Source organism: Erpetoichthys calabaricus, chromosome 18, assembly GCF_900747795.2.
Source record: "Erpetoichthys calabaricus chromosome 18, fErpCal1.3, whole genome shotgun sequence".
Taxonomy (NCBI): Eukaryota; Metazoa; Chordata; class Cladistia; order Polypteriformes; family Polypteridae; genus Erpetoichthys; species Erpetoichthys calabaricus.
In genome coordinates, this window is record NC_041411.2 from 34,439,391 (window position 1) to 34,464,918 (window position 25,528).

A 25,528-nucleotide genomic window follows, 5' to 3' on the forward strand; every position below is an offset into this window, starting at 1 on the left:
AGCTTCCCTGGAGAAACAGAAGTGAATGTGAATATGGTGTATTGTCAGTTCAGCATGACGCATAAAATGTGAATTAAAGGAGTACTCCACCCAAAAGTGGTACTTTTTTATCTGTAACTTAGCCCGTGTTGTTTGAAATGATGACTGTGAAAAATGTGTAATCTCACGTTCTCACAGAGAATGCAGATCACAAAGTTTGACATATCAGGAGTGGACATTTCAGTGTTGTTTACTGTTGGTCAGTACTGTTCCTCTGTGGGTGCAAGTGGATGACCCTCGCTCTCCATGGAAACATAAGGTTAAAAAATTTTGTGGCTAAAAAAAACGGTAAGTAACGGGCAAAACGTTTTAATTCACATTGTATAGATCATGCTTAATTTATGATCCACCGTATTCACATTCACTACTATTTGGGAAGTTCATTTTTGGGTGGAGTGTTCCTTTAAGCTCAACATTTGCTGCAGCATTTTGCCCTTCAAAGCTGTGATCTGTGAGTCTGGTCAAAGTTTTTAACTCCCAACTGTAATTTTTCCAATATATTTACAACCAGGCACTGTAGGTAGAAAATAAACACTTTTGTCAAATGTTATCCCCTGCTATACCCTGTGACAGAAAAACTAAGTCCATAAGTTTTTCCTCAGAGCTGTTTTTAAAAGAGCAGTAATTATGTCCTTTCTGGTTGTGAGGTTAACTTACTGCATGACCGTCAGCTTTAAAAGGTAGAATTTATAGTGAAAGTAATGGATGGAATGGATGGAATTATTATCTGTTATTGTTATGCAAAGGAAAAGAAGTGCCCGTAACATAAATTCAAGACTGACTTCTATTAAAATGAGTGTAGAATGAATAATTAATTGCAAATGGTTTTGAAAAATGGAAGCTTTCCAGCAAGCATAAGCAGGTGCAAAGTATGAAAAATGTCATAGCAGAAGTGAAGGTGCGATCAGTTGCATGAGGTGGGCAGTAGTTGATACAGGGATCCATAACAGCATCAGCATCTGTGCCAAGGCAGCTATGATAATCTTAGATATCATGAATTTTTCTTCTGTGAGTTCAAAATAAAATGCCCTTTAAAAAGAAGTAGAATTCAGAAAAGTGAATGCATTTTATTGCCCTTTCACTTAATAGCAATAGAAATTGCCTTGATGAGTCACATTTCAAGTTGATGATTTCAATCTGAAGTTTGTAACATACTGCCATGCTGTAAGGCAGCAGCTGTACCACCGCACCACCTTACATTATCTAGTGTATGTTGTCACACGTGTGCATGGGAGGCAGCTCAAGGGCTCAAAGGATTGCAATTACATGCCAGACCAGGGGATGGCAGTGTTCACTAACTCTTTCTCTCTTTCCTCTGCAGACCAGTTGAAGGAAATCCTGCCTGAGTCTAAAGACATGCCTTGAATTATATATAGTACTGTCAGGTGTGAATTGGCATGCACAGTTCAGATTGGGCCATGCCATAAAATTGATTTTTTTTTTCCATTAAGCACATGAGGAGTATGTCACTACCCAGTCCCCGTTGCCAGCCTGATCCATGCTCACGTGCGTATTGAATTGGTTATGTCATCAAACACTTTACGGTGCTCCCCAAACTGTTTGACGCATGCGTGAACACTTTACGGCATGTTAGGCTTTCAATACGCATGCGCGCGAATCGGTCAATTACACGGATCAGGGAGCGGCATCCCCATTGCCAGTCTGATCCACGCATACGAGCATATTGAATCGCACACTTTACACCGCTGTCCAATCTATTTAACGCATGTGTAAGAGCCATTTGCTAGTTATTTAAGTTAAATGAATGTTTTTACTAAATATTAGTGTATAATCTGTGGGAGGTACCTATAACGCCCATAAGCTGAATTGAATTGGTATATTCTAACTATTTCTAGCCTCTCTGACTAAACATTACTCTCAGTTAGTGATCAGCCCTGCCATGTGTAAGGCGTAGAGGGCACATGGTTTAAAACCTTGCCTTGCGTGTTTTGTGTGAAAGACAAAGTATTTAATTGAATGTGCTGCACCGTACGTTTAAAGCGTACAGAAGATGAAGTATCTTTAAAAATAGAAACAACAAAAGTTTTGCAAGAAGAGCTAAGTTTAAAGAAGATAACATTTTTTCTAATTTTTTACCTTTTATTCTACGTGTATAATAACCTTTTTTCTTTATTCTTATGTGGATTATCCATCCATTCATTTTCCAACCCGCTGAATCCGAACACAGGGTCACGGGGGTCTGCTGGAGCCAATCCCAGCCAACACAGGGCACAAGGCAGGAACCAATCCCGGGCAGGGTGCCAACCCACCGCAGCTTATGTGGATTATTTGCTTTGAATTTTCACTAAATATTTTAAAATGAACTTTTGGACTGAGAGATTTCTTTCGGCACGCGTTTTACCCGTGCTAGAACTCGCCTTACACTCCTGCGGCTACAGCATGCGTGAACGCTTTACAGCATGTTAGGCTTTCAATATGCATGTGGGTGCAAATCGGGCAGGCACACGGATCGGGTAGCGACATAGCCGTTCTGACATCATTTCTTCCAGTTCACCTATATAACCACCATTTTGTATCAGTTTTACTCAGTTCTTTATTGGGCTCCAGTCTGTAAAGACATATTTCTTTGCTCTACCTGCATTTCCAAGAATACATGGTGTCTACCCTAAACTTGTTTCTGTTTTTTTGTACAATGTATATTTGTATATAATAATATCCTGTGATTTTGTCTAATTTCTCTTTTGAAATACTTATTTTTTGTGTTAAAGTAGGCAAAAAATTTTTAATGTATTACATATTATTTTTTATTACTTTTTCCAAACCAATTTCAAAACATTCTTAATTTAAAAAAAAAATCAGGTCATTGAAATCCATACATGTTCATTAAAAATGTATTTTTTTTACCATTACAACTTCACAGGATGTGCTAGTGTTATGTTAACCATGGCTGGAGCTTTTGATATTTGAATTGCATTCTAATCATTGATTTGCGATCACATGAAACTGGTTGAGAATGAGCGGAGGTGAAGACAGACGCACTAGTAAAAAAAGGGCCCTATTATATTCTCTGTGGTCTGACAAAAGGGTTCAGCTGAGTGATGATGAGATCACGTAAGTGAAATTTGTACAAGACTAGCAAAATACTCGCGCTTCGCAGCGGAGAAGTAGTGTGTTAAAGAAGTTATGAAAAAGAAAAGGAAACATTGGATGTTAGGAATAAATATAGTCTCCCCATAGCCAGTTCCAGTGAAGACAGTTGCCTCAATGAGGTTCTTGTGCAGAGATCTGATCTGAAGCCTGGTGCCGTTACAAAGTTTTGGTGGTTGTAAGTTTCACAATAACATAATTGCTGCACCGACCTTCAAAAGTAGAGTATGTAGAGGCATGCCCGGAGGATTAAGAGTGTGAAGAAACTAAATGAAAAGGCAGGAGTCACCAGCTGGAAGATTTGAAGCAAGGCGAACAATAACAGGCTTGAAGCAGTGGAGTAAAGAAGAAGGGAGCAGTGAGCACAACGAACAGCATAGGAAAGTAAGGAAGCAAGTGAGGAGGCACATGAGCGTGGGATGGAGTTAATGTATATAGGCAGGGAGCCAACCGTGTGGTAGGTGCGCGGACAGTGGCCGTGCGAAAAAAGGAAGGGGGACCGGGGGGGCGGCCCTTGTTCATCTCTGCCATTAAATGAATTCTCTGTTAATGGAAATAAGGAGTGAAACCCCCAAAAGAAGAGGTCAGTTCTGAAAGTTCCTTACAGCATAATGGTGAGAACCGCCAAAAAGAAGACGTTATTTTCAAAAGTTTGTTACGGGGCACAGCACGAGATGAAACATATGTAACATTTGTAAGTACAGTGTAAAGGATGAGCATGGGAAATTTGGGTTTCCTACATATATTGGAAGTTGCAGAAATAGTGAGGAGGGGTTTCCCCTATCTATATATACGGTTTAGGGGGTACACCCGTTTCCCCCCTTGGGTGTTTGAATAGGACATGAAACATGCCTAACTTTTTTAAGTACACTGCAAGGAATGAGCATGTGAAATTTCAGCTTCCCACCTATATGGGAAGTGGGAGAATTAGTGATGAGTCAGTGAGGGCTTTGCCTTTCTCTGAGCATGCAACGTATAGTTGGCCATGTGAAAAGCAATCTTGCCTCAAATCAATGCCAGCCTTTTGTAGGGTCTGTCACTGAGACTTATTGTCATTGCGAAGCAGAGCCTTACTGGAAATTGGAGGCGTTTGAATTGAAATGGGTTTCATTGATAACTTCACATCCAGCTTTTGAGAGTTTAAACATTCATAAACATCAAAGTGTCCACTACTCAAATCGTCACCTGTGAATCTAAGATGTTTAAGAGGCATTGGCGGTTGTCCAAAGGTGTAAAATATTTGGCCATTTCGGTACACTTGAAAGCGACAACTGAACAATTCATCGGCAGCCATCAACTCACATGCAGAACCATAGGTGAAGAGCTTAAGCATTTCACTCTTCTAGTGCTCCTGTGTAGTTTAATTATCTCCTGTACCGTCATCAGTCCACACCTTGAACCTGTCGCAGTCATTCAGTACATAAGACACAATGTTCCTCCGGATATCAAGAGTGAGCCTGATATGGCCGTGCAATATGTAACACAGAGAATGGGAAAGGCAGTCGCCTCCAGGCATGGAAACCACTCGGTAAGTGACAGTTCTTTGATCGATGGTGATCACCTCGATAGACATGTTAATGGGGGTACGGTTGGAACGATAAAGGAAATGGGTACCTGAACAATGTAAACTAAGTCTAAAATACCTACGCAATAACTATAATCGTAATAAACGAACAATAAAACAGCGGAGAAGCCGTGGATTAAATAAAAAGGCTGCAGTTATCAGCAGGGAGACGTGAATACCATGGCGAAGCAAGGAAGGGAATGAAGAGACCGGAGCAACGGACGGCCTTATATAGTAAAGGCAGCCAACTATATGGGAGGCGTGGGGATGGGGGACCCAACGCCGCCTCACATGGCGACTGAGCTGCAGGCTATGGACGTATATATGTACGTAAGTAGGATTCAGTTAGCGTTGGGAACCCACGTACCAAATTTCTTGAAGATGGGCCCATAAGTAACAAAGACCATTGGAAAGTTCAATATGGCGGCTGACAGTGGCGTCATACCACAGAAATAAATACGTACATTGGTTTCGGTTAGCGCAGGGAAGCCGCCTACCAAATTTTGTGAAGATGGGACCATAAATAAGAAAGTTTAACATGGCGGACGTTGTCGACCGTTATGACCATTACGCGTAGAATTTTGAAATGAAACCTGATTAACTTTTGTAAGTAAGCTGTAAGGAATGAGCCTGCCAAATTTGAGCCTTCTACCTACACGGGAAGTTGGAGAATTAGTGACGAGTGAGTCAGTGAGGGCTTTGCCTTTTATTACTATAGATATATAGATACCTGCTTTCTTTTAGGGTTTCAGTACTGATCTGAAATATTTAAAACCTTGTAACATGTGAAAAACATGTTTTAAATAGACATTTACCTTGAGAATATAAGGAATTAATTGACATAATAACATAATGATATAATAGAAATGACTTTGATTTTAGGGATATGGGAAATGAGGGTTATTTTAAGGTTTTTGGTTGGCACCAACTACTGCTATACGTTGTACCATATTTTTGAGAATTTTTTTTACAGTGTATAATGTTTGTGTTTATTTTTTGAAATTTTTTCTGTGATAATACTTGCATTTCCAAATAAAACTACATTTACAGATCTGAAATTGGTTTGATTTCCTTTAAAAAAAGAGATATCTTAATCTTAATACATAATTCGCCTGCCTCCTCACTCACTCACTCACGTTTGTCCGAAGCTGAATGTGCAGTTGCCTTCTGCGCAGCTGCCCGAATAACCTTACGAGACCGACATCCAACCCCAACATCGCGGCAGGTGGCGGATTTACGGCCGCAAAAATTCAAAGAGAAAGGCGACTTCGATTAAAGCTCTAGAGGCCTGAAAGGCGATTTCCACTATAGCTCGAGGCCTAATTACGCATTCTGATTCAATTACGCATTCATTCAATATACCTATATCAGGTTTGTGGTGCTTATACTTATTACTATTCCATATTGTACTGGAACATTCATCATTCAATATTATACTATAGGCCTGGAAAATTCATCAACTAACAGTACAAGCCTGTACAGTAATGAGTAAAGCAGACTACAATCATTACAAAACAACTTCTTCATTACTTATCATTTGTTCTTCATACACTGCTGACACAAACTCATGCCCGTTTCATCTTACGTTGTCGAAATGGGCTCTTTGTCTAGTATTTTATAGTGACACACAAAATCTGTCAAATAACAAAAGAAATATTAAATTGCAGTTCAATACTGTTTTCAAAAAAGAAAATACCAGTATGTTATTTAGAATAACATGAAAATACTGTACAATTTGATCATTTTGAAGTAAAAGCAATGGTAAGACTTGGCCAGTAGCACCAGTCCAGCTCACAATATTAAGAAACAGACTAAAGAACGTAATATCCCACCCATAACTCTGCCAAGACAAAAACATTTAGTCGTCAAGATCTTTTGAGTGTAATAAGAAACAATGAACTCCATTGCTGATTTTACAAAATGAACTAAAAGCACCAAGGAAAGAAAGCCTGCCACACATTTCTAGCTCTTAGCTATAGTTATAATTAAGGAATAATGACAGACTGTCCTGCAATCACTCCTCATATCCTCCTCTGCTATTCCAACAGTTCCAAAAGCAAAACTTAATAGGAATATGTAATTAATTCACCACTTCAGGAGGAAGAAAATAACACTGCCATCTGCTGCAGTGAATGCCACAGCAGGCAAAGCCTGAAAATAAGAAGACTGCCTATTCCCGGCCACCTAATCTCTAATATAATTATTAGGTACCAAGAATAACTTCTTTTCTAGTTGTAAAGGTGGAAGTGCACAGATTACTCCATGTACAGTAAGTAAGTGAAACTACATCATTAGCTGGAAAAAGCAAAAGCCTAAGGAAACGAGTGCCTCACAAACCTTGGTACAGTGTAAGACCCAATTCTAGTAACAGTCTGGAGGACACAGCAGTGGTACAACATACAAGTTCCCTCTGTCTGAAAATCACCCCAACAGTTTCAAAAAGAGAAAAAGGAGAGTGAACATAAAAATTAGCAGTTCTCCATATTTTGAAAGGTCAAAGCTTTGGACCTATACTGTATTTAAAACATGATACATATGGCCTGAGATGCCTACTAATTTTCTCAAAGACTCCCTGTAACTTATGTTTCATGTAGAGATTGTCCTCATCTATAATCTAGCCAAATTACATTTACACCTGAAATCTGCCAAGTTTTGCTCGCGCTTACCTGCACAGCGCACCTCAGCTACTGACCTGCTGTTAAAATGAAAGCTGACACAAGAAAAAATTAAAACCCATTGACATGCCACCCCACCAAACCACTCTTGTAATCTCACATTTTCATTACATTTTTCCAGTGTGTGCCTTGATGCTTGACTTACATTGCTGGCATTTGTCTCAGAACATCTGCACCATGCGAATGGATCAGCCTTCGGATTCTTGCATAATGGTCCCAGTGGTGTGCTCAAGTTGACATCTGAAACATCTGCAGAAGCCGAGTCTGCTTCAGTAACAACGTCGACAGTTGAGTCAGTGGGTTCAATGGCTAGCATGTGAAGGGAGGCCTACATTTGTTCAAAGGACCCTTAGTGATCCTTTAGTTTTATGTTGCAACAAAGTGCAGCAAGTGCAAACCGCCCTTGTATTCGTCGATTAATGCTCCAAGAAATTCTTTTTTTCGTCAGGCTGTCACTGTCGGAATGCTATGAGTATAATAAACTTCCAATGGATTTTGCAAAGTGAGAACATTAGCATATTCAAGAAAATCAAATAACGGAGGAAAAAGTGTTCATGAAAGACACCACATCCTTTAAAAAGTTGATATCAATTTAGGAAATCTAGTTTTTGTTTTTTTCTGTCCCTCAGTAGCGGAATCAGTGCATCACAACTTCCCAAAACTGATGAAAACATATTGGTCGAGCTACGCCATGGCCTTGCTTCTCCCCCAAATTTAAGGCTTTCTAACAGGTTGTACTGTATGCCTGACACCTGGTTTGCATATTTGACCAGTTCATGGGAATAGCTGTCCAGCTAGCATACATCGGGGTTCATGGACATGACTTTCTTCCAGGCAGTGTCAATGGCAGTAATTTAGCCAGTGACATGAGTAATCTCAGTGAGTTTTTGCAGCAGTTGCAGGCACAACATTTAATCCTTTGTCAGTCGGGCAGTGAGTGCAATGTCAATGAAGTTCTATGTTCTTTGCTGGGTGTTTCTCTGGAAAGTAATACATTTATACATTGCGTAATGCAGCACCCAGTTATTCACCCCAAACACAGTTAAATCGTTGTAAGAATTCTTGTTGACATTATCAGTCATCATATCTGTGCAGAACGATACGGCTTTATGGACAGAAGTAGTCATAACTTCTTTCTTTATCTTTTCTCGGCACTACTCCATTTTTCCAAAGACTGCATTCCTTACTGTTTGGTGTCCATACAATACATCATCAACGCATATGTTTCCATTTGCTGGGCAAACAATTTCAAACCTGAACTCTCGCTAATCCTGTCTTAACATCTAGAAGCACTTCAACACTCTTCACAGCAGCTCTATCCCATTGTGAAATATTTGCACCAGGAACCCTTCTCACGAACCAATCGATCGGTGTTTGCCTTCCTCTGGTGGCAGCACATGAGTTCATATGATCTGCCATATTTTTTTTGTCCCGTACTTTTTTAATCAAACGTGACCTTGACTCAAACAGTATACAAGCTCGAACAGTTCAGGCTGGCCAAAAATCTGCTCACCATTTGCAGTTTCAATCAATCTGAACATTTTCCAACATTCCAACAACAGGACTATTTCAAATTGCATTACGCAAACTATCTGATGTACACGATTGTAGTCATTTTCAGACATCTTGACTGATATTTCACTACTTTTATGTAGCTAAGGTAAAAATTCATATTAGTACAATGAACAACGATGTGACCTCACAATGATCATATGCACGTCATATTAGGTAAATGCAGAAATAAAGTTAATTGATCGGTCATTCTTCCTAGAGATAAGTAAGTAAGTAGGCCTAATAATTCTGGAGCTATTTTAATTTTATTACATTACAGCTCTGCTAGAGAGTGTCTGCAGCTGAATCAAAGAGAAAGTGAAGCTTTAGGTTTAAACCAGCAAGCCCGCGATTCTCGAAAGAATCGCAAATCCAAGAATGGCAATCACTTTCTGTTCCCTCTGATACTTGGAGGGATGAAATATCATGGAGGGTGGGTGCGTCCTGGGAAAGTTCATTTAATTAAATAAACATATTTGTACTAAAGCGGCTTCTTTTTGGAGATGTGACTCATCTGGTTCTGGTGTTTCAGAAGGGCGTTGTAGGCGCCTTCGTTTATTGTTTTTATCCATGCAGTCTCTTTTCTGTTTTTTTATGGCTGTGTCGTCAGCGAGAAGTCATTTGCTGACGGCGGCATATTCTTGTGCTGAAGTGACCATGGCGGCGGATCCGGTGCGGTAGTGTAGGCGGTCGCGTTCGGGCACATGTACAACCTGGCGTGCACGCTTTACCTCAGGTTTAGTTCACAGGTCGTTTTGGAGCCGTGACTCCTTTGCTTCTGCTGTTTCAGAAGCGCGTTGTAGGCGCCTGCGTTCATTGTGTTTATTCATGCGGGCTCGTTTTTGTATTTCCGCTAGTTGAGCGGTTTCTTTTTGGAGCCATGACTCCGTTAGCTATACGTAGTTTACTGTTAAGAATTATAATCGCACTTACATTTAATACGGAGCGTTCGTTTATTGTTTTTTTCCATCTGGTGTCGTTTCTGTGTTTTCTGTGGCTGGACTGTTAATAATGTATTACTGTAATACTGTAATGTGATTCAAATATGCTGTGTAGTCTGGACCTTTGGGGATTCCGTACTGTAATACTGTAATGTGATTCAAATATGCGCTGAATTCTCTCGTTTGTGTTTTTTCTGTGGCTGTGTCGTTAGCTATGGGCTCGGACTTGTATTTCCGTTAGTTGAGCCGTTTTGTTTTTGAGCCGTGACTCCTTTGCCTGTGGTGTTTCAGAAGCGCATTGTAGGCGCCTGCAGAAGCACGTTGTAGGCACCTGCGTTAATTTTGTTTATCCGTGCGGGCTCGTTGCAGTGCGGCAGTGCGCGTGCGCTTCGATGTGTGATTCAAATATGCTGTGTAGTCTGGACGTCTGGGGATAACCGTACTGTAATACTGTAATGTGATTCAAATATGCGCTGAATCCTCTCGGTTTTGTTTTCTCTGTGGCTGTGTTGTCAGCTATGGGCTCGGTTTTGTATTTCCGTTAGTTGAGCTGTTTCGTTTTTGAGCTGTGACTCCTTTGCCTGTGGTGTTTCAGAAGCGCGTTGTAGGCAGCAGTGCGCGTGCGCTTCGATGCACCCTGCACCCTGCGTCCATCCGGTTTACAACCTTTGGTTAGTAATATGGATGATACAGCCCCAAAGGACAGAGGCCCATCTCCCTGGCAATCTTAATGGCTAGATTCATTGCTCTCCTCTTTCAGATATAACCACTCTAAAGTTCGGGAAGGTACCATCTTTGTGGATAATTTCTCTCTGTTAGTATACCTTAAAATACAAACAATCTTGACGAGTTCACCCCTGCAAGAAAAATACTGTGAGCCAGTGAGATTTCAACACAGTCATTTCTGTCAAGACATAGTCGATAAGAAAATCAGACGAACTGTTTCTATGCCTTCATGCAGCCCTGTATTTGTTACATTTTACTGTTGGCCTCTGTCTTACTGGTTGGTCTACAGGCTTCATTACGAGGGTTGCGATCTCTTTATGTAAGGCAGAAATTCCCTTGTTGTCTATAAAGAAATTCGATGGAATGAAAAGCATGTCTTTCTTCACCTTGCACTGCTCTGATTTACTACTGGCTCTTTCTCAATATCAGCAAAGTGGGACTGTGTGGTAGTATTCCAGGCGTTCATTTGCTACAAAACCAGATTTTTATGTTGTTGCCAGCTGTGATGATTTCGTGGCAAGTCGTGGACTTCAGAATAAGTGCTGTGAGATGAGTTTTCCATCACATGTGCGTGTTTAGTTAGAAAGGACAGGAAATGGTTAGCCTGCAGGAACGAGTTTGGAAACTGCCAAGTTATATAGAGAAGAATGCTGGATGGGCCAAAGGTCAGTTTGCATTTGTTTTTGCATTTGCAAATCTCAATAAAAAATGTGTGTGTGTGTGTTGGGGCGTGTAAGAAGAATATATGCATTTTTAACATTTTAATGCTTGTTTTTTGTGTTTTATTACTGCTTTAAGACTATTCTTTTTCATTTTTTTCACATATTATACAAAACGTGTTTATTGAATTTGTTTTTGATGTTGCTCTGAGGATGCATTGTATTACTGGGATTATTGTATCATGAAGTCTGCTCCACAGTATATATTGTGAGTGAATTAAGTATATCATCTTGAGCCCAGTATATATAGGAAAGCAGCAAACGTTGTGTCTGCATTATTTCACGTGCCAGCCCTGTTTCTGCGTATATATTTTTACAGCTCAACTGAAAAACATTTAATGGCCTTTTCAGTGTCATACAAGAAATCTGAAAGCTGAACTTTCCAATGGGAAGTTTAAAATCCTTTGTCACATTTGAAAATTTAAACAAAGCAAAACTGACAGGGCATTGCCTTCCTTGTGCACAATTGTTCACAACAGACTTAAAAATCCTTGCAACTCTGTAAGGACAAAATGGATCTGTGGGTTCCTTTAAGTACAATAATAAGAGAGTAAATTTAAACTTGACTAAAAGGTGGTGGAACCCAGAGTTGAATTTAAATAGGAGTTTCCTGAGGCTGGAGCTGTCACCAGATTGCAGCAGAACCACATAAATCAAAGTTCACAGAAAGGATAAGAACTTACAGATATTGCCAAAAGTATTGGGACCCCCTCCAAATCACTGAATTCAGGTGTTCCAATCACTTCCATGGCCACAGGTGTATAACATCGAGCTCCTCGGCATGCAGACTGCCTCATTTGTGAAAGAATGGGCCGCTCTCAGGAGCTCAGTGAATTCAGGCCTGGTACCATGATAGGATGCCACCTGTGCAATAAGTCCATATGTGAAATTTCCTCACTATTAAATATTCCACGGTCAACTGTTAGTGGTATTATAACAAAGTGGAAGTAATTGGGAACAACAGCAACTCAGCCACGAAGTGGTAGGCCACGTAAAATCACAGAGTGGGGACAGCGCATGCTGAGGCTCGCAGTGTGCAGAAGTCACCAACTTTCTGCAGAGTCAATAGCTACAGACCTCCAAAAGCTCAAGAACACTGCATAGAGAGAGAGCTTCATGGAATGGGTTTCCATGGCCGAGCATCTGCATCCATGCCTGACATCACCAAGTGTAATGCAAAGCGTCGAATGCAGTGGTGTAAAGCGCACCGCCACTGGACTCTAGAGCAGTGCAGACGTGTCCTCTGGAGTGATGAATCACGCGATCCGATGGACAAGTCTGGGTTTGGTGTTTGCCTTGAGAATGGTACTTGCCTGACTGCATTGTTCCAAGTGTAAAGTTTGACGGAGGGGGGATTATGGTGTGTGGTTGTTTCTCAGGGGTTGTGCTTGGCACATTAGTTCCAATGAAAGGAACTCTTAATGCTTCAGCAAATGCAGCCATTTTGGACAATTTCACGCTCCCAACTTTGTTTGTACACTTTGGGGATGGCAACATGAATGTGCACCAGTGCACAAAGCAAGGTCTATAAAGAAATGGATTAGCAAATTTGGTGTGGAGGAACTTGACTGGCCTGCACAAAGCCCTGACCTCATCGTAATAGAACACCTTTGGGAGACTGTGTACAACCAAGGTCTTCTCGTCCAACATCAGCGCCTGACCTCACAAATACTCTCCTGGAAGAATGGTCACAAATTCCCATAACCACACTCCTAAACCTTGTGGAAAGCCTTCCCAGAAGAGCTGAAGTTGTTATGACAGCAAAGGGTGGGCCAACTCCATATTAAAGCCTGTGTGTTAAGAATGGGATGTCAATAAAGTTAATGTGTGTGTAGAGGCAGGCCTCCCGATACATTTGGCAATATAGTGCGCATCCTGAGAATACAAAGGGCTGGTTTGTGAGTCTGAAACAAAAATCTGTGATGCTATGATGGCACAGGATTCTAGGAAGACCTATTAAACTTGTTATGAGATCACTGCATCTGCTTATGAATGGTGCACCATTATGTAGACACTGTAATTAGTGACGGTCTTGGAGGGGGAATATCTCAAGATGCTAAAAAAAATGAACCAAGGAAGAACTTGACAAATCTGACAAACAGAACCTATACAGGTCAGAAACAGAGTTTGTGTGCACTGGACGAGGGAGAGCTAGTCAAAGTGGAGCTCATTCCAGCTCAGGTGGCAACCCCACTCCAGAATCTGTTAACCTGTTGCCACCTTGGGCAACAAACCCTCATTTGATTATTTTGTCCCTTGCAGGGCAGGGCAGCTTCTGCTGAGGAAATCTCCATGGAAAAGGCAGTGTGTGTTAGGACCCAGAAGAGGAGAGAGCACTGTGGTGCGGAGGCCCTATGTGGAATTCAATGTCTGGGACACAGACAAGTTCTTGAATATGGTTAAGCCGGCTTTTCTATGCAAATCTGTTGCTGACAGGTCCTAGGGGCAGCGCCGATCCCAGAAGGTATAAAACAATCAGATACAGGAGCATATTTGAATGACAGCCCTGATTAAAAGGTGATGAAAACCAGGATCAGGACCAGTGCGTTGAGAACGGCGGTGGAGTTAAAAGCAGCAGCTGAGAGTTAAACGAGTAGACATAACATTTAGGACTGCCAGTTATACTCTGAGGCTTCTCACACCTTAATGAACTGTGTGGAAATGTGTGGCGTGCTCAAGGGCCGTTGCACTAGAGCACAGTTGGGCAGCGTCTTCCAACGCTAGAACAGCAGAGGACTTGATAAGGTAATGGCGCGCTCTTGGGCCACAACACCTGAGCTTAAAGCAAACACTTCTGAAGGCCACAACAATGGGAACATGTACATAGTGTAGTTGTACTGTAAACAGTTTCATCTCTAAGTAAATACCTTTAATGGCCTTTAAACTCATTTGTGTGAGTATGTGTGTTCCTTTCCTCTTTGTGCTGCTGAGGGGTGGCAAAAATATTTTATAAATGTTTACAGCATCTCAAACTTGTCATGAAATTAAGTTCAGCTGGGTCACAAACAGCTCTGGATAATTTCATACAAGTGTTGTAGCAAACAGATTTCTCCTTTTCAAACAGGATCCTAAGAAATTCATTTTGAGCTTGTATCCCGATTAAAAAGAACGAATTTCCGTTTTTCAAATTCAACTCAGTTGCTTGATTAAAGAATACGTTCCATCAATAAATTACCAAATTGCTTCACACAATCCATTTGAATTCATCAGTTTTAAGAAATCTCTGCACGTTTACACTAATGACAGAACCCATGATCAAAAATGAATTGAGCATACTTAAGAATGAATTTAATGACTCCTAACTAGAAGAGATTTTTGAAAATGAAGATACACTCATATAACTTAAACGTATCCTAAAAATAAGCAAGCATGCTAACCTGTAGCACGTCCAGAGAGCCCATGAGGCAGAAGAGGCAGAACACTTGGGAATAGAGAGCAATCCAATCAATGAACTGAATTAAGATGATAATCATCAACGACTCTGGGTCTGCTACATGTGGAGCGGAGTAGAAAGGACGACTTCATTTCCTAGCATGAATCACATCAAGGAACAATTTGAATGCCATCGTCTTTAACAGTTGTGATCTTTCAGCTTTGCTGATATGTGAGTATTTATATCTAAAACACTGTAGAAGGTAATGTTTTAATTAAAAATCATTGAAAACAGAGGGACTCCTCTCAGCTCTCCCCTCAAATGACAGAGCGAGACACTTTGTATGTTTAGTGAGTGTTTTTACTCATAATGCCCTGTAGATGTTTTAAATATTTTTTTTTATAAAATGATTTTCATAATGATTTTATAAGTTTGTTTATATTGTTTTGAGATTTTCCACGTAAGAAAGGCAAAAGTATAAAAACGAAGTCTAGTCTGCTAACCATTTCAAAGAGCTGAAGATTGTAGAATTATTTCTCCACAATTATTTGTCCATTACGGATAGCTTGCTTATCTGTGAACCTTTGATCTGATTGTGAAACATTTAGAGGTTGGATCACTCATAACATTGTATTTGTATTGTTATAACATATGTATACTTGTGCTGGGTTCTTAAGTGACAAAGTGATCAGCAAAGTAGTAAGGTGGAGTTCCCAGAATATTCTAATAGTAAGTGGAAGATTCCAGAACATTCTAGTAGTAAGCAGGAGTTTCTGTTTTAGCCCTTTTTGATGACAGCATCTCAGCAGAAACAAACGGAAAGATGGTGCAAAGCCATCGTTAGACATTCCACGACAACTTAAGCTGATAAATGAAACTGGACAGCTAGAGATGGAGGACCTGGTAACAGAAACACCAAAATCCTTCTTTGATGTCCTTATGAAAAAAGGCAAAGAACAGTCTCAGTCGTTTTTTAAGAAACCACCAGAGGAGTGGACAGAAGATCCAATCTTCAATTAATTGTGCGAACTGTCGGCAAATTTGACAGTAGTGAATGACGCCGCTGAAGGAGGAATAGGTCTCATCGAAAAATACAATGGACGTGGACTAGAAAACATTTATTCTTCAATTGGTCACAAACCGCTGCAGGAATTTTCTACCTTTCATCAAAGACTGTGCTAATGTTGTAGACTTGCAAGTGTGGAATAGTTGTGTGCTGTTCAGTTCAAAGGACATAAAAACTGCTAAATGGAGTGACCTCTAAATGTTGTTTATTTTAATTAGAATTTTGTGTGTTTGTTAGAATTATGAGAAATTATTCTATTAGTTTTTTTTGGACCACCATAATGTTGCATGTTATTAGAACATGCGAGTAAAATTTTCACTATACTCTTTACCCATGACCGAATAACACTCATGGCCCTTCTCGTGGCTCATGCTGCATTACGCAACAAGAAGATGTTAGACGAAAACCGACAAAAAATGGAATTGTCATCAATTGTTATCAGTGTGAATCTGAAGGGATGAAATCACAAACAGGAGTGCAGCTCATACACTTTTGACCTTGCAACTACTCAGTTGGAAATACCAACATTGCACAACATATTCCATAGAAACTAAAATGTCAACAAGATAGCTAAAAATGTCATCATTTATAAATAAAATATTTAAATGAATTCAGCAACAGTGTGTGAATGAGGTCTTCAGGGTGATAGTGAAATTAAAAAATGATTAATGAGGTGTTAGATATTTGAGCGATTGGCAGCGCATTAAGCATTGCATGTTTGTCAGACATTAATATGTATAAGAAATTCACTGTACTCTCTATATGCTAGAATTAAAAGTCAAAAAGTGTTTGATATGAAAAAATATTAGTATAGTAGAATGCCTAAGATGCATTTTACTTTTTAACCAACATCAAAACCAACTGTTTTGACTTAATAACTATTTAAAGGCAGCACAAAAGTCACAAAATGTTACAAAGGCAATCAGAACCATCACCTTTGGTAACTTCTTAAGAGCGGAGTTGAAACAAAAATTAGGAGGCTTCAGTGTTCCTTCAGGATGTTGTTTTCAGAATTAATTCAGAAATCTGGCACAGACCTTTGCAATATTCAACTGTACTCTATGTAGGTTTTATGGCTTCCATCTGTGCTTCTATTCTTAAATGAATCAGAAATTTTAGGCTTTTCATTCACGCACATTCTCATTTCTGGTCTAACCATTTTTACAGCTTAAGAAACATCTTACGTGTTTTAACATTAATGGAGACAGGAGGTCCTTCTCGGTCCCGGATCAGAGCAGTGACTCGAACAGTATAGTTGACTCCTCCATCCAGATCTTTAATGTCAAAGGAAGTAACATCACTGGACACAATGCGACTATATTCTGGCCCACCTGAAATGAAGCAGAAAAAACAAAGAGTAATGAAAGCTCTTCTCAAAGATACAATCCTGGTGATGTTCCCTTTGAAGCTCAACAAAAAAGTAGGCAGATTCTCACCATCAGAACGTCTCCATATAACTCGGTAAGATGTGGCACCTTGAACTCCAACCCATGTTACCCTAATAATGTCACTACGGGATTCCACCAACTGAAGGCGGCTTACTGTTCCCACCTGAGTCTGTTCAGGGCCTATAAAGAAGGGTTCAGCAAGCAAACATTAAACATTCATAAACCATGCTGACCTCGCAACAGTTTGGATTCACGTGAGAGCATGGAAGAGAGGTAAATGCATGTATTACTCACCTGTCCTGGCAGATATGGTAGAAGGACTCCCCACTCTGTTACCAATAACTGGGCTTACTGAGACAACATAGGCAGAATCTTCCTGCAGACCCTCAATGTCAAAAGTTGTGGTGTCGCTGCTGACAACACGGGTTACTTCAGCACCTGTCAAAAAATGTAGCATAGTTTGGGACAGTAGAATGAAGATGACAAGAACAATGCCCTTAACAAAGAGGAATAACAGCAAGCATCACATCACACTCGCCTCCTCAAAATGTACTAAAACATAAAATGTGCAACAACAGCTAGGCCAGTATTTAGTGGAAGATGAGAATAACACATCTGGGTTACAGGAGAGAAGGTAAAACTGGATTGTGGAATGGCAACTAAAGCAAATGTGGGATAGACGAAAAGAAAAAAATGGTGTTCTCCCCTTGACTTTCTCGTATATTCAGATATAGGGATGGATATCTGAGGAGTAAACCGCAAGACAATGATTACATTTTTATATTATGTACATTAATGAACCATCAACAACAAATCAAATCAAATTAATAATATATTGAACAATTATTATACATGTAAAATTGAATAAATTGAACTCTGCAGCTGCATGAATAAAAGGTAAAGTACCACTTCCAGTTAACGGAAATAGCTCCAAAGTTGACAGAAATCTACGTTTTGTACCTAACACTTGTATGCACAATTTGTTTGACCAAAGTGAAAGCGTATTCAAGTTATCGTGTTTACATACACAAACACACACACAGACAGACACACAGACATAATTCCAAAAATGATATTTTTGGACTTAGGGAGGTCTAAAATCTCGAAATTCATCAAAATCTCGAAATTGAATTTTTGGAGGATTGCAATACTTTTCCTATACCTCATATACGAGAAAATCAGGGAGGTCTAAAATGTCGAGATTCATCAAAATGTCGACATCGAATCCTTGGATGATTAAAATACTTTCTCTATACGTAGCATACGAGAATGTAAAAATGTAACAAATGTGAAAGTAGTCAAAAATCTTCATCTAGACTAGAAATGGCAATGAACCGCAAGAAGTCCATGATAGTAAATATGAGTGAGTAGAGGACAAGGACAAACCCTGACTAGGTAAATTATAAATACAATTTCTAAAAATTAGAGTGTATCTTGTAGTAAAAATTGGATTATTATATAGTCTAGGGTAGAACGAGAGCTGTAGGAGAGGGTTCTGAATCTAGGATTAGGGGAGAGTTCAAGAATGGGAGAACATATAGAGGAGGATTTAAAGTTCCAAATTTTTTTATGCTAGGGATAAGAACATGGTTCTATATCAGAAGACGCACAGGTGACGAAACAGCAGTGTATTAAGGTCTAATGTGACTATGTCGGCTCAAATAAGGCATAATATCTTACATGTATAGATACAGGCTCTGACCGACAGACTCTTTCAAATGCTGCCAGCCCTCTGACAGTGTCTATCGCTTCTTTTTAATTCCACCTTTGCGTTGTCTGTGTAACACTTCTTAATTGAAGCTGGCGTAGTTTATCAATTAAAGTAATCCATTACAAGCTATTAATTACTTCTCTCAAATTGTACTTTTCACATTAAAACCATCCAATTGACACATACCATAAATATCCTTTCAATATTTCCTAGTAACAGAGTCTGTGAATTTATCTGTTAAATAAATAAACTACATATTGATTACAAATTGCGCCATTTCTAACATGATCCAGCAGGTAGTTGTTATAGTTGGTTGGTTTTGTATATTTTTAGCAACTTTCCCTGCATTAATCGAGACACTCTTTGCACCTATTTAGGGATTTTGGGAATCAAGCAATATGAATATCATGTTAGTTTTTGCTAAGGCTGGATTAAGACGCCACCAGTCCCCTACATAACTTAGCTCCTTAAGAGAGAGTTGATCATACTTTTACCAATGCAGTGAATGGACAACTGATCACTTAATGAAGCACGGCATTTCTCACCGTGTGAGACTTGATCGTTTCACCATCAATTGTTCCCCTTGGTCATTTCAGCAGCACATGGACACTCCATCATTTTTCTGAATAGAGTTAGAAAAAAGGCCACTTGTGTTTGCACGCAGAACGCCCTGATGGTATACTGCACACACCTCCAGCGTTTACCTTTAGTTCACATAGAGGAATTCTTAATAAAAATACAATTTAATGATTAAGAATAAAGTGAACTTAACCACTCAAACACTTGCAAACGTGAAGCTGGCAAATGGTAAAAATATTGCTAGATGAGAGCACTTATTAATTAGGTGGGCCAGCTTCCTGCAGTCATTACATCTACCTGTGCGTCTACAGTATGTCTCTCCCGTCTCAGTGCTCTTTACAGTATCAAAAGAGGCACACAGCAATCAAGAATGCATTTACATTTTATAATTAACTGTCTTATATTCACTAACAATTGAGGTAAAAATTCAGTTACCTTACCTGTACACAGAGTTCTCTTCCATTTTAGAAGAAACATTAAAGAGAGGTGACGAAAAAATTGAAATGCATATTAGGATATGGTGCTACATTGTACAAGACGTAACACTCGTAGCATTTTTATTTGAATAATACTTGTCTTGTCTGTGTAAATACGAGTTCTTATTAACTCTTTGATTGAGAACCCGTACATCACAATGAACAAAAATATTAACAACGCTAGTGGTTAACTCACTCTTGGGATACACACCACTGTTCAGTTTGCTCCATCTCCCGTAAACTAAAACTAAATACTTTCTATTGATCATAATCTTTCAATGTGTTATAAAACTGAACAGTTGTTATCTTTCAAACCAAAACTCAAAATATTTACTCCTTAATAGACAAAGCTGACTTCAGTGCAATCCCAAGTTAAAGTGAACTATCATCACTATAATCCAATATGGATCTGACAGCATCTTAAAATTCAATGTACTCTCAGCCTGTATACGAACAGAGCACATGGGCAGTGAAAAATAGGCTGGGGACGCAAGTCAGACAATTACACTCGCCTCCTCCGATGTTATATGAAAGGGGATGACATTTACGTATCACATGCTCAAAACCATACAAAATTCTAGTTAAGTCAGTAACTGTAACGTCATTACAAAAATTAGAAGTGTAACATGTTAAACTACCTCATTATGAGGGAAAATGTTATTAGATTACAGTAATATATTACTTTTCACTGTGTTAGAATGAGAACGACGAATGAGACAAAGCCATTAAGCCTAACAAAGCTCGAGTTGAGGTTCGAAGGTCCCCAATGTTCTACTCCCTATCACACGACTTGGTCTCTAATTCCATGTGTCTGCGGTTCTTTGTCTGAAGTAAAACTTCCTAATGTTTGAGCAAAATTTACCTTTAACAAGTTTCCAACTGTGCCCCTGTGCTCCTGGTGAGCATTTTAAAGTAACAACTAGAATCCGCTGTGCTAATTCCTGTCAAGACGTTAAACACTTCAGTCATGTCACCTCTTAATCTTCTTTTGCTTAACCTGTGATAGGTGTAACTCTTTCTCCTCATGACTCTTCCCCTGCAGTCCTGGTATCAGCCTAGTCGCTCTTCTCTGGACCTTTTCTAGCACTGCTATGTCCTTTTTGTAGCCTGGAGACCAGAACTGCAATCAGTATTCCAGGTGAGGCCTCACCAGAGTGTTATAAAGCCTGAGCAGAACCTTCTTTGGTTTGTTACCCCAACTCAACACCTAATACTGCAATCCTTCAGGTGTTTGCATGGGCCACCTCTTAACGCTGCCACCCCTTGGTGTGCATTCTGCCTTTTTTTAATGTTTTCCTGCTTGTACTTTGGGGACACCATAGAGTAGGACTATCTTGAAGACGAAAATACCACTTTTTAGCCTTGTGCCACTCCCTTTTGGATTTCTTATTTAATCATTTGAAGTTTTACCCAACTGCAGTATTTAGGTACCCAGCACCAGCCATGGCATCCGTAAGGAAATGGCAAAAGAAGCGTTTGTCACAGCATTCAACAATTTGTCTTTACTTGAGGAGTTCCATAAAGAAATAGTGAGCACCATACCGCCACTTCGTCTCCATGAGATTCGATATCCAGTAGCACGTGGAAATGTCGACCATGTAACACGAATGAGATTTGGGCGGGTTTCAACTATCCTCAGGTTGGTGACAGTTTTTATTTCGGGCTCTGGGAGAAAGAAAGAGAAAATAATAAACTTCCAGCAGTTCTTCTGAATACAAGCACATTCAAGACTTCACTCATCTAGCACTGAGGAGATGAGTCATAGCATGGATGAGAAGATAAAAGGACGAGACATGGAAAGTCATTCATTACTAGGAAACGTAATTCAGCCGGCCTATTTTTACAATACAAAAAAAGACATAATGACTGTTTTTGAAAACAGGCAACAATGTAATAGTGCAGCACCACCTGGATTTGTCTAAATCCAGAGTTCCCCATATCAAAAAAATGACTAACATAAGCCAAAACATATCTGGAGAAGGAATGATCATAAAAGGAAAAAACATTACATAGCATGCAACAACAAAACTAAGAAAGAGGGCCTGCTATTACATGCTTTTTCTCCTCACTCTCAAGCCGGAGTGCTGTGGGTGGCTCTCCCATTGTTCCAGTTCTCACTGTCGTTCAGAGCTGACTCTTTCTTTCTTTCTCTTTCTTTCTCCTTCCCTCCCATGGGTCTCTCCACCCAGTGAGCCTTCTCTCAGTTCACCTCCTCATCCCACAATCACTAGTGCTACACTAAGGGAGACTGCTAAGCCCTAACTATGAGTCACTTATTGTTTCCTGTCAGGCATCTTTCTTGAAGCCTGTAGTGAACCTGCACTCCTGAACGTTATGTGCAGTTTAAAGACAACGTCAAACCTATTGGGACCCCCTCAATTGTCTCTTATTTTCCTTGAAGGATTTCATCCAGCCATTTATCAGATCTCTATGCCACACTCAACTTGGGGGCTTCAAAGAATTCTAGTCTGTCGCTTGTGGACGATCACTTAGACAAGACAGCAGGTGTGGTCATATAGCAGCTTTATTTTAACATCGTCACAGTGAGCAGGTTTCAGAAAAGCAGGCAATCAATATTACATGATAGCGTAAGGGCTCTCTGAGCCCTGTTTATTGGGTGGGGCAGGTTTTTATACCCCTAGAATGCGTGATTTAATATTCATTATGAAAATGCAACAGTCAACACTTTATTATACACAATCCTTGAGCCTCTTCAATGCTCCTTGGGCAACTTGATTCCTTGGCTCCTTGTTATGGCGTTCAGATGTAAACAAAGGGAGAACGTGATAAGGCAGTCTCAGTGTGGAAGCTTAGACCTTGAGTCCTTCTGACAAATATTTTTTCTGTTTGCTCAGCAAAGCATGTTTTTAAAGCTTACTTCTGCTTAACTCCTTAGACAAGGATTAGTACAAGGGAACGAAGAGAACATTCATCTTCCACACACTGCACATGCATGGCTTGCTGGCCCTTGTCAACAACAATGTGCAGAGGTGACAACAGTGTTACTCTCTCCCCTCCCTTAATGGTAAAAAGGTTATCCCCTGTTCTATTAAGAAGGAAATATCTGTTACCTGGAAAGAAAGATCTGCTCTTGTTTACAGCGAACAAGCAGATTGAAGGAAGCCAGTGAAAATAACAAGAAGGCTAAAACTGGACATCTGTTCTATAGCCAAGAACGGTATACAAGCCTACCTGTTTTTGCCTCCACAGTGGAAGGACTCCCTTCTCTTGAGCCCACCAAGGCAGAAACCTTGATGCTGTAGGTAGTGTCCTCCTGTAAGTTGTCAATATCAAAGGACGTAATGTCACCAGAGACAGTCCTGGAAGCTTCAGCCCCTGTGAATGAACCACCACTAACAATTAGTGCCCCTACAGTAAAAAAAGTAAATTATTTAATGAAGGATAGGATGTAAGTAGTGCAGATGAGACTCACCGTCAGACTGCCTCCAGGTGATTCGGTAACTTGTGGCCCTGGGAACCGCACTCCACCTGATGCGAATGCTCTTGCTTTCAGTGTCAAGAACCTGTAGATCACTGACTTTCCCAACAGCAACATCAGGAGCAGTCCTGGCAGAGACGGTCACAGGGCGGCCCTCTCTGCTTCCAGCGAGTGCAGACACGCTGATGAAAAAGGCAGAGTCTGGCTGCAGACCTTCGATCGTGTAAGACTTGATGCCACCAGCGACGATGCGAGACACTTCTCGCCCTGCAAAAATCACCCATAAAGTTTATACTTGCTCTGCAATAATCGCATCTGGCTGCAAATTACGTTCTATGACTTAAGGCAGAGTAAAATAGTAATTAAGACACCATCACTGACACTGTGTGACCATGAGCAAGTCACTCCACCTGCCTGTGCTTCAATTGGAAAATCAAAAGAAATGTTACAAATTGTATCTCAAATGTTGTAAGCCGCTTTGGATAAAGGTGTCAGCAGAATAATAATTGTAATAAAGTAACATGACAAATGAAAGTGAAAAGGTCTAATTCTCAGGAATCTCTGACATAAGAAGTATGCATCCATATCAGGCAGCCTAATAACATTTACAGTAAAGCCCGTCTCAGATGCACGCTCCATTCATTGTGACTCGAATATCAGCGGCACAGCATAATGGTGTGTGCTTTCAGTGCCATCGTGTGGTAAATAAGGGTATTGCAGTTGCTTTCTGCGGTCTGGAAATGCAAATATGCGACTGCTCGACACAAAGCTGGACGGATTTGCTTACGATGATAAAGACAGAAGGTAAAATTAGCTCGTCATTGTTAGTCCCGTGTTTTTCTAGTCCTCTTAAGTTTTACTAAACAGTTCCAGTTCAGTTTATTCTCTATATATAACAGCCCCATAAACTTGAATACTGTTTTAAAGGAAAAAATATAAATGATAAATGACAGAGAGGAATGAAAAAAAAAGCAAGGGTTAGACAAGAATAGGGTTATTAAAATTACATATACCTAACGCTTACTTACAGTCTTTGTTTCAATGCATTTCCAAGGAAAGTAATGAAATGCTCTGACTTTCCAATTATCTTTACTTCAGTTAATAGCCTCAGCGAAGGTAAACCCACAGACATTATAGTAGTAATAATAGTATTTGTATACTACATTTAAATTTAGGCAGCATACTTTCATCAGTTTGTTCGTTCATTTATTTAATAATCTTCTGATCATCTTCCAATTCTGGTCAAAACAACAACAATCATAAGGAAATGGTCATTGTCTATCCAGCTTAGTCCTGCTGTAGCCTCTCCCAGCTAGCAAAACATACAAGGCAGGAACAAACCCTGGACAGGGCATCATAGGGAGAACACACACACACAAAGCACACACATGGGACAATTTAGTTTCCCCAATCCACCTAACCTGCATGTCTTTGGACTGTGGGAGGAAACTGGAGCACCCAAAGGAAACCCATGCAGACACGGGGAGAACATGCAGACTCCACGCAAGAAGGACCTGGGACATGACCCCTAGTTCCTTACTGCACCACCGTGCTGCTCCTAAGGAACTGGTGAAAGCAAACATGATAACACAGCTTCTGAAAAAAATTAAGTAATAAAATAAATATGACTAATGTTACTTCTGAAATGACTGTTTAACAACTCCTATCTAGAGTATCTTTTTCTTTATGAGTACAAAAATCTTCTTATCTGGCACCTGTTTTTTTAATAGAATGGACTAATCACTTCCTTTTATGTCTGTTAATATAAACTTTTACCTATAGATGCGGTTTCGCATGCAAGATTGAAATTCTGCGCCCTCTCATTGCAGTGAAATTAGATGTACACCGCAACCTCCTGCAATAGTTTTGCTTCGATTTGCTCAAATGGGCCAGGAACACTCTTAAAAATATTGGTTCTGTAACAACACTTTACTGGGTTGTGTACCATTGCTTGACAAAGAAATTATTTAATAATGGAAGGTTTTTAATCATCTCTGCATATGAAGTTGGTTTGTTGGGCTTTGAAAAGGTTCCTAATATGAGGATAAAACAGAAATCGTCCATAATTACACTGTAACTACTATGTAATTACCTGCATAAGTACAGTGTAACTATGAGTTATTACTCCGTACTTACTGTGTAATACAAAGTAACGCTCTAGTTAATTATTCAA

General features: G+C 39.9%; 1 protein-coding gene across 5 annotated transcripts in view; it reads right to left on the reverse strand.

Moving 5' to 3' along the window:
- col7a1 (collagen, type VII, alpha 1) overlaps positions 1-25,528 on the reverse strand; it is a 173,119-nt gene that overhangs the window by 114,668 nt on the left and 32,923 nt on the right. For all 5 annotated transcript variants that reach the window (XR_007933886.1, XR_007933887.1, XM_051921176.1 and 2 more), the window contains exons 22-27: positions 23,350-23,622; positions 23,109-23,252; positions 21,459-21,581; positions 17,445-17,588; positions 17,199-17,330; positions 16,947-17,093 (exon numbers count right to left, since the gene is read on the reverse strand). Coding sequence is in view for 3 of the 5 variants with exons in the window: in XM_051921176.1 (XP_051777136.1) it covers positions 16,947-17,093; positions 17,199-17,330; positions 17,445-17,588; positions 21,459-21,581; positions 23,109-23,252; positions 23,350-23,622 (963 nt within the window). In the remaining 2 variants the exon portion in view is untranslated. The remainder of the gene's footprint in view (positions 1-16,946; positions 17,094-17,198; positions 17,331-17,444; positions 17,589-21,458; positions 21,582-23,108; positions 23,253-23,349; positions 23,623-25,528) is intronic.